At 43.4% G+C, this 9,762-nt stretch overlaps 1 protein-coding gene across 1 annotated transcript; it reads right to left on the reverse strand.

The window, feature by feature from the left end:
• Window positions 1–307: 307 nt before the first annotated feature.
• Window positions 308–5,934, reverse strand: LOC137381522 (gastrula zinc finger protein XlCGF7.1-like). The gene is made up of 3 exons (XM_068054222.1): window positions 5,835–5,934; window positions 1,378–1,419; window positions 308–798 (listed from the first exon to the last, which is right to left on the reverse strand). The coding sequence occupies exons 1-3, from the start codon at window positions 5,932–5,934 to the stop codon at window positions 308–310; spliced, it is 633 nt and encodes a 210-aa protein (XP_067910323.1).
• Window positions 5,935–9,762: the final 3,828 nt, after the last annotated feature.

Genomic DNA, 9,762 nt, shown 5'->3' on the forward strand with positions numbered 1-9,762 from the left:
TGTTCCTGTGCTGTACTGTTCTTTGTTCTTTCTTTGTTACAACAGTGACGACATTTCAAAAGAAAGTGTAAAGCACTTTGGGACATCCATTAACAAAGGAGAAAAGACTCAAAAATAGAATAGTCACGAACAGGACATCAATCAGTCTCCTATTATTTTAGGAAAATCAAGGACTCAACATATATATATTTGACATATATCAGCAGGAAAAAACCTCAACTGTCAAAATGAACATGGTTCAGTCCTGGATGTGATTAACAGCAGCAGTAAAAGCAGAAACCAACCCTTGCAGTCACTTGTGAATTTGCTAGTGTCTCAGCAGGTTGGATGAACATGTAAATCCCTTCCCACACAGTGAGCAGGTGAACTGCCTTTCCCCAGTGTGAACTCGCTGGTGTGTCAGCAGATCATTTTTGCTTTTAAAGCTCTTCTCACATTCAGAACATTTAAACGGTCTCTTATTGGTGGGAACAAGTTTGTGTGTCCTGAGATGGGATGACCACGTGAGTCCCTTAACACACACAGGGCAAGTAAAAGGTTTCTCCCCAGTGTGAATACGTTGGTGAGCCAGGAAGTGTGGTGAATTAGTGAATCCCTTCCAACACTCACTGCAGGTGAATGACCTCTCTCCAGTGTGACCCCACAGGTGTCTCAGATGGTGGAATAATTGAATAAACCCTTTCCCGTACAAGGAGCAGACGACTAATCTCTCTCCAGTGTGAACATGTTTGCGATCAGTGAGGTAGAAAGAACAAGTGAATCCCTTCCCACACACAGAGCAGGTGAAAGGGGCTGTAACTTCTCACACTGAATATATACATGGGCCAAACATCACATGCAGCCTGGGAGTGGATGAAGCTGCTTAGAACCCTGTTGTCCAGGCTGCCCAGGGGTGGGTGGGAGGATTCAGGAAAAGATAAATTCCAAAGCAGCAAGGGAAATGTTACGGCTGTAGAACAGAGCAGCATTTTGGGTAGCAATAAGCAGAGTGGGTGAGGAAGGGACAGTGAGGGTAACAAAGGTAATAGGGAATTAGTGACTGAGGTAACGTCAGGGTAAATTCAAAACATTTACAACCAATTACATGAATTCATCGCACAAATAGAAATTAATAGGTTTGATCTCATAGCAATTACAGAGATATGATTCCAAAGTGACCAAGGTTGGGAACTAAATATTCCAGAATAGTGTACTTTTAGAAGGGATAGACAAAATGGAAAAGGAGGAGGGATTGCCCTGGTGATAAAGGATGGGATAAAGACAGTTGAGAGAAAGGATCTTAGCTCAGCAAATCAAGAAGTTGAATCAGTTTGGGTAGAGATAAAAAATAGCAAGGGGCAGAAAACATTGGTGGGAGTTGTTTATAAGCCACCTAACAATAGTTGTAGCGCAGAATATAATTCAGGAAATTAGAGGCACCTGTAACAAGAACAAAGAACAAAGAACAAAGATAATTACAGCACAGGAACAGGCCCTTCAGCCCTCCAAGCCTGCGCCGATCCAGATCCTCTCTCTAAACATGTCGCCTATTTTCTAAGGTTCTGTATCTCTTTTCTTCCTGCCCATTCATGTATCTGTCTAGATACATCTTAAAAGACTCCATCGTGCCCGCATCTACCACCTCCGCTGGCAATGCGTTCCAGGTGCCCACCACCCTCTGCGTAAAGAACTTTCCACGCATATCCCCCCTAAACTTTTCCCCTTTCACTTTGAACTCGTGTCCTCTAGTAATTGAAACCCCCACTCTGGGAAAAAGCCTCTTGCTATCCACCCTGTCTATACCTCTCATGATTTTGTACACCTCAATCAGGTCCCCCCTCAACCTCCGTCTTTCTAATGAAAATAATCCTAATCTGCTCAACCTCTCTTCATAGCTAGCACCCTCCATACCAGGCAACATCCTGGTGAACCTCCTCTGCACCCTCTCCAAAGCATCCACATCCTTTTGATAATGTGGCGACCAGAACTGTACGCAGTATTCCAAATGTGGCCGAACCAAAGTCCTATACAACTGTAACATGACCTGCCAACTCTTGTACTCAATGCCCCGTCCGATGAAGGAAAGCATGCCGTATGCCTTCTTGACCACTCTATTTACCTGCGTTGCCACCTTCAGGGAACAGTGGACCTGAACACCCAAATCTCTCTGGACATCAATTTTCCCCAGGACTTTTCCATTTACTGTATAGTTCACTCTTGAATTGGATCTTCCAAAATGCATCACCTCGCATTTGCCCTGATTGAACTCCATCTGCCATTTCTCTGCCCAACTCTCCAATCTATCTATATTCTGCTGTATTCTCTGACAGTCCCCTTCACTATCTGCTACTCCACCAATCTTAGTGTCGTCTGCAAATTTGCTAATCAGTCCACCTATACTTTCCTCCAAATCATTAATGTATATCACAAACAACAGTGGTCCCAGCACGGATCCCTGTGGAACACCACTGGTCACACGTCTCCATTTTGAGAAACTCCCTTCTACTGCTACTCTCTGTCTCCTGTTGCCCAGCCAGTTCTTTATCCATCTAGCTAGTACACCTTGGACCCCAAGCGCCTTCACTTTCTCCATCAGCCTGCCATGGGGAACCTTATCAAACGCCTTACTGAAGTCCATGTATATGACATCTACAGCACTTCCCTCATCAATCAACTTTGTCACTTCCTCAAAGAATTCTATTAAGTTGGTAAGACATGACCTTCCCTGCACAAAACCATGTTGCCTATCACTGATCAGCCCATTTTCTTCCAAATGGGAATAGATCCTATCCCTCAGTATCTTCTCCAGCAGCTTCCCTACCACTGACGTCAGGCTCACCGGTCTATAATTACCTGGATTATCCCTGCTACCCTTCTGAAACAAGGGGACAACATTAGCAATTCTCCAGTCCTCCGGGACCTCACCCGTGTTTAAGGATGCTGCAAAGATATCTGTTAAGGCCCCAGCTATTTCCTCTCTCGCTTCCCTCAGTAACCTGGGATAGATCCCATCCGGACCTGGGGACTTGTCCACCTTAATGCCCTTTAGAATACCCAACACTTCCTCCCTCCTTATGCCGACTTGACCAAGAGTAATCAAACATCTGTTCCTAACCTCAACATCCGTCATGACCCTCTCCTCGGTGAATACCGATGCAAAGTACTCGTTTAGAATCTCACCCATTTTCTCTGAGTCCAAGCATAACATTCCTCCTTTGACCTTTAGTGGGCCAATCCTTTCTCTAGTTACCCTCTTTCTCCTTATATATGAATAAAAGGCTTTGGGATTTTCCTTAACCCTGTTTGCTAAAGATATTTCATGACCCCTTTTAGCCCTCTTAATTCCTCGTTTCAGATTGGTCCTACATTCCCGATATTCTTTCAAAGCTTCGTCTTTCATCAGCCGCCTAGACCTTATGTATGCTTCCTTTTTCCTCTTAGCTAGTCTCACAATTTCACCTGTCATCCATGGTTCCCTAATCTTGCCATTTCTATCCCTCATTTTCACAGGAACATGTCTCTCCTGCACGCTAATCAACCTCTCTTTAAAAGCCTCCCACATATCACATGTGGATTTACCTTCAAACAGCTGCTCCCAATCTACATTTCCCAGCTCCTGCCGAATTTTGGTGTAGTTGGCCTTCCCCCAATTTAGCACTCTCCCTTTTGGACCACTCTCGTCTTTGTCCATGAGTATTTTAAAGCTTACGGAATTGTGATCACTATTCCCAAAGTAGTCCCCTACTGAAACTTCAACAACCTGGCCGGGCTCATTCCCCAACACCAGGTCCAGTATGGCCCCTTCCCGAGTTGGACTATTTACATACTGCTCTAGAAAACCCTCCTGGATGCTCCTTACAAATTCTGCTCCATCTGGACCTCTAACACTAAGCGAATCCCAGTCAATGTTGGGAAAATTAAAATCTCCTATCACCACCACCCTGTTGCTCCTACATCTTTCCATAATCTGTTTACATATTTGTACCTCTATCTCACGCTCGCTGTTGGGAGGCCTGTAGTACAGCCCCAACATTGTTACCGCACCCTTCCTATTTCTGAGTTCTGTCCATATTGCCTCACTGCTCGAGTCCTCCATAGTGCCCTCCTTCAGCACAGCTGTGATATCCTCTTTGACCAGTAATGCAACTCCTCCACCCCTTTTACCTCCCTCTCTATCCCGCCTGAAGCATCGATATCCTGGGATATTTAGTTGCCAATCATGCCCTTCCCTCAACCAAGTCTCAGTAATAGCAATAACATCATACTCCCAGGTACTAATCCAAGCCCTAAGTTCATCTGCCTTACCTACTACACTTCTTGCATTAAAACAAATGCACCTCAGACCACCAGTCCCTTTATATTCATCATCTGCTCCCTGCCTGCTCTTCCCCTTAGTCACACTGACTTCATTATCTAGTTCCTTACAGGCTTTTGTTACTACCTCCTTACTGTCAACTGACCTCAATTGGTTCCCATCCCCCTGCCACATTAGTTTAAACCCTCCCCAACAGCGTTAGCAAAAGCACCTCCAAGGACATTGGTTCCAGTCCGGCCCAGGTGTAGACCGTCCAATTTGTAATAGTCCCACCTCCCCCAGAACCGGTCCCAATGTCCCAAAAATCTGAACCCCTCCTTCCTGCACCATCTCTCAAGCCACGCATTCATCCTGACTATTCTTTCATTTTTACTCTGACTATCACGTGGCACTGGTAGTAATCCTGAGATTACTACCTTTGAGGTCCTACTTTTTAACTTGGCTCCTAACTCCCTAAACTCTGCATGTAGGACCTCATCCCGTTTTTTACCTATATCATTAGTGCCTATGTGCACAATGACAACTGGCTGTTCACCCTCCCCCTTTAGAATGTTCTGCAGCCGATCTGAGACGTCCCTGACCCGTGCACCTGGGAGGCAACATACCATTCGGGAGCCTCGTTTCCGACCACAGAACCGCCTATCTACTCCCCTTACAATCGAATCCCCTACGACTATAGCCCTTCCACTCTTTTTCCCGCCCTTCGGAACAGCAGAGCCAGCCACGGTGCCAGGGACCTGGCTACTGCTGCCTTCCCCTGGTGAGCCATCTCCCTCAACAGTATCCAAAACGGTATACTTGTTTTGGAGGGAGATGACCGCAGGGGACTCCTGCGCTGCCTTCCTGCTCTTTCTCTGCCTTTTGGTCACCCATTCCCTTTCTCCCTCAGCAATCCTAATCTGCGGTGTGACCAATTCACTAAACGTGCTATCCACGACCTCCTCAGCATCGCGCATGCTCCAAAGTGAGTCCATCCGCAGCTCGAGAGCCGTCATGCGGTCTAACAAGAGCTGCAGCTGGACACACTTCCTGCACGTGAAGGAGTCAGGGTCATCAGCCATGTCCCTGAGCTCCCACATTGAGCAAGAGGAGCATGATACGGGTCTGAGATCTCCTGCCATTTTTAATCTTAAGTTTAAACTTAGTTAAATGAAAAAGGAACGAAAAGTTTTTACCAATCACAATAAAACCAGAGAAATCGAAAAAGCCTTACCTTATAAACACCCCACCGAGTCCTTTTTTTTGGTTAGAGGAGGAGGGCGGGTGGGAGACACTACAAGTGTGGTGTCTCGGGTTCAGAAACCGCCCAAATATATAGTGTTTTACTTACCCAGCAGCCCCCTGGCCTCCGCCGAAAAACAAAAGGAAATTAAATTTACTTTCAAACGGACTTTCCCAGCTGCTCACTCGCTCACACGCTGCTCCCGAAAAAGCTGCTGCACTGAAAGGAAAGTTATTTTAAACCGCCCAAATATATAGTGTTTTACTTACCCAGCAGCCCCCTGGCCTCCGCCGAAAAACAAAAGGAAATTAAATTTACTTTCAAACGGACTTTCCCAGCTGCTCACTCGCTCACACGCTGCTCCCGAAAAAGCTGCTGCACTGAAAGGCACATATAACAATGGTAATACAGTAATCATGGGGGACTTTAATCTTTATATAGACTGGACAAACCAAATTTGCAGTAATTGTGTGGAGGACGAGTTCCTGGAATGTATACAAGATAGTTTTCTGGATCAAGGTGTCAAGGAACCAACTGGTGAACAGGGTATTTTGGATCTGGTATTGTGCAATGAGAAGGAGTGAATTAATAACATTGTAGTAAAGGGGCCTCTGGGGAAGAGTGATCATAATATGATAGAATCTTATATTGAGTTTGAAAATGATTTAGATTTAGGGAAACTAGGGCCTGAAATCTAAACGATGAAAACTATATTGGAAAACTACATTAAAAGATATGATGGTGGACAAGCAATGGCTAACATTTAAAAATCAATACATAATTTGCAATAAATGTAAATTCCTTTATGACACAAGCACCCCGTAGAAAAAATGGTCAAACTGTGGCTAACAAGAGAAGTTAAAGATAATATTAGATCAAAGGAAGAGGCTTATAATGTTGCCAGGAAGAGTAGTAAGCCTGAGGATTGGGAGGATTTTAGAATTCAGCAATGGAGGACTGAGAAATTAATAAGGAAAGAGAATAGAGAATATCAGAGAAGACTAGCAAGAGACATAAAAACAGATTATAAATGTTTCTATAGGAACGGAAATAAGATATTAGAGAAAGTAAGCATGGGCCCATTGGAGGCAGCAAAAGGTGAAATTATAATGGGGAATAAGGAAACAGCAGAGACATTAAAGCAAGAACATTCCACAGATACCGGGGAACCAAAGGTCGAGCAAGAATGAAGAGCTTAAAGAAATAAGTATGTGAAGAAATAGTAGTGGAGAGATTATTGGGACTGAGTGACCAAAAATCCCCGGGACCTGATGACCTGCATACTAGGGTTTTAAAAGATGTAGCTGCATAAATAGTGAATGCATTGGTTTTGATCTTCCAGAATTCCATAGCTTCTAGAACAGTTCCCAAGAATTGGCCAGTAGCAAACATAACCTTGCTATTCAAGAAAGGAGGAGGAAAGAAAAAAGGGAACCATAGACCAGTTAACCCAACATCAGTAGTAAGTAGAATCTATTATTAAAAACGTGGTAACAGGGCACTTAAGCAGAGTCAACACAGATTTATGACAGAGAAATCATGTTTTTGAGAATATAACCAGTAAGATGGATAAGGGGGAACCAGTAGTGTATTTGAATTTTCAAAAAGTATGCAAGGTGCAACACAAGAGGTCATTCTACAAACTAGGTCTCATGGGATTGGGGGTAATATCTTAGCATGGATTGAGGATTGGTTAATTGATAGAAAACAGAGAGTAGGAATAAACAGGACATTTTGGGGTTTGGCAGGCTGTAACTTACAGGATACTGCAACGATCAGTACTTGGACCTCAGCTATATACAATCTATAATAATGACGTAGATGAGAGGAATCCCTACAGTCAAATGTGAACTCACTGGTTTATCAGCAAGTGGGGTGAATGACCGAATCTCTTCCCACACAGAGAACATTTAAACAATCTCTCCCCAGTAAGCATGAGCCGATTGTGCATCAAAATCCTTGAGGTTTTTAAGATGGAGTGTTAATAGGAGGGAAAACTGAATAAATCCCTTCACAAACACAAAGTATCTGAATAATCTCTCTCCAGTGTGACTGTGCTAATATATCAGTAAATGGGATTACCGAGTCAATCCCTTTCCACATTCAGTGCACTGATTGGAGGTAATTCACATATGGAGTTTCAGAAAAGATGAGCACAGATTTGGGAGGTGACAAACATTCAAGAATTTTGGAGAGGAAAGGGCAGTTGGAGATAGGGTAATAGTTTGCAAGAGGTTAAGGGTTGTTTTTTTGAGGACAGGGTGCTGACGGCAGATTTAGAGGAGTGAGAAACTTTACCTGAAGAGAGAGAACCGTTAACAATATTAGCTAACATGGGGAAGTTGGCTGGTCAGCAGTTTCGTGGGAATAGGGTCAAGGGAGCAGGAGGTGGGTCTAATGGGCAAAATAAGTTCAGAGAGGGCATGAAGGGAGATAGGAGAAAAGTAGAGAAAGATGCAAATTGTTTAGATTCTAGAACAGTTCCCAAGGATTGGAAGGTAGCAAACACAACCTCATTATTGAAGAAAGGAAGAGAGAAAATGGGAAAATATAGGCCAGTTAGTTTAACATCAGTAGGAGGCAAAATTTTAGAATCTATTAGTAGGGACATAGAATTACATAGAATGTACAGCATCGAAACAGGCCATTGAGCCCAATTAGTCTATGCTGGTTTTTATACTCCACACGAGGTTCCTCAACTCAGCCTTTCAGCATATCTTTATTAGTAACTATTTTGTCTTTATGGACCCTAGTTTTGGATTCTCTCCTAAGTGGAAACATTCTCTTCATGACTAACCTGTCTAACCCATTCAGAATATTAAAGTACTCTATCAAATCAATTTTAAGTCTTCCCTTTCCTGAAGAACAAAGCTCCAACCTGTTCAATCCTTCTCAACAGCTGTTTAGTTTAGAGATACAGCACTGAAGCAGGCCCTTCGACCCACTGAGTCTGTGCCAACCATCAACCACCCATTTATACTAATCCTACACTAATTCCATATTCCTACCACATCCCCACCTATCCCTATATATTTCCCTACCACCTACTTATACTAGGGGCAATTTATAATGGCCAATTTACCTATCAACCTGCAAGTCTTTGGCATATGGGAGGAAACCGGAGCACCCGGAGGAAACCCACGCAGACAAAGGAAGAACTTGCAAACTCCACACAGACAGTACCCAGAATTGAACCTGGGTCGCTGGAGCTATGAGGCTGCGGTGCTAACCACTGCGCCAATGTGCCACCCTAATCTCTCAGTTCTGGTAACATTCTTATAATTCTGTTTTACACTTCCTCGAGTGTTTCTATGTCCTTTTTTACAGTATAATTAAGCAGAGACAACACCGATTTATGATAGAGAAATCATGTTTTTGAGGATGTAACTAGTAAGATGGATAAAAACCAGTAGTGTATTTGGATTTTCAAGAAACAAGGATCATTCGATAAGGTGCCACACAAGAAATCATTAAACAAATTACATCGCATGGGATTGAGGATTGGTTAATGGATAGAAAACAGAGAATAGTAACAAACGGGACATTTTGAGGTTGGCAGACTGCAACTAGCAGGGTACCGCAGGATCAGTACTTGGGCTTCAGCTATTTACAATCTATATCAATGACTATGATGAGGGGACTGAGTGTAGCATATCCAGGCTTACTGATGATACAAAGTTAGATGGGAAAGTAAGTGGTGAGGAGGACACAAAGAGGTTGCAGAGGTATAAACACAGGTTGGGCGAGTGGGCAAGAACATGGCAGATAGAATACAATGTGGTGAAGTGTGAAGTTATTGATTTTGGTAGAAAAAATAAAAAAGCAGAATATTTTTTGAATGGTGAGAGACTGGGAAATGTTTGCATTCAGAGGGGCCTGGGTTTCCTTCTACATGAATCACAGAAAGTTAACATTGCAGGCCTAGTTAACTCAATATCTCTTCATAGGACAATCCCCTCATGCCAGGTTGGCTTTCATAAGAACATAAGAAATAGGAGCAGGAAAAGACCATTACGGCCTCTCAATCTTGCTCCGCCATTCGATATGATCTTGGCTGATCTTCTACTCAACTCCACTTTCCTGCCCATTCCCCATTTCCTTTGATTCCCTGAGAGATCAAAAATCTATCTATCTATCTCAGTCTTGAATATACTCAACAAGAGAGCATCCACAACCCTCTCAGGTAGCAAATTCCAAAAATTCACAACTCTCTGAGTGAAGAAAATTCTCCATATCTCAGTCTTAA

The sequence above is a fragment of the Heterodontus francisci genome, chromosome 22 (genome assembly GCF_036365525.1).
Source record: "Heterodontus francisci isolate sHetFra1 chromosome 22, sHetFra1.hap1, whole genome shotgun sequence".
In the NCBI taxonomy this organism is placed as follows: domain Eukaryota; kingdom Metazoa; phylum Chordata; class Chondrichthyes; order Heterodontiformes; family Heterodontidae; genus Heterodontus; species Heterodontus francisci.

Bases quoted from the DNA above. Each gene is read 5' to 3' on its own strand.
- LOC137381522 (XM_068054222.1), bottom strand. From the start codon at position 5,934: ATGATTACTGTATTACCATTGTTATATGTGCCTTTCAGTGCAGCAGCT. The intron at 1,420-5,834 runs GTAAATTTAATT...TTCTTGTTACAG, and splicing joins CTGGGAAAGTCCGTTTGAAA to GTGCCTCTAATTTCCTGAAT. The intron at 799-1,377 runs GTTAGGTGGCTT...CAGTGTGAGAAG, and splicing joins TATTCTGCGCTACAACTATT to TTACAGCCCCTTTCACCTGC.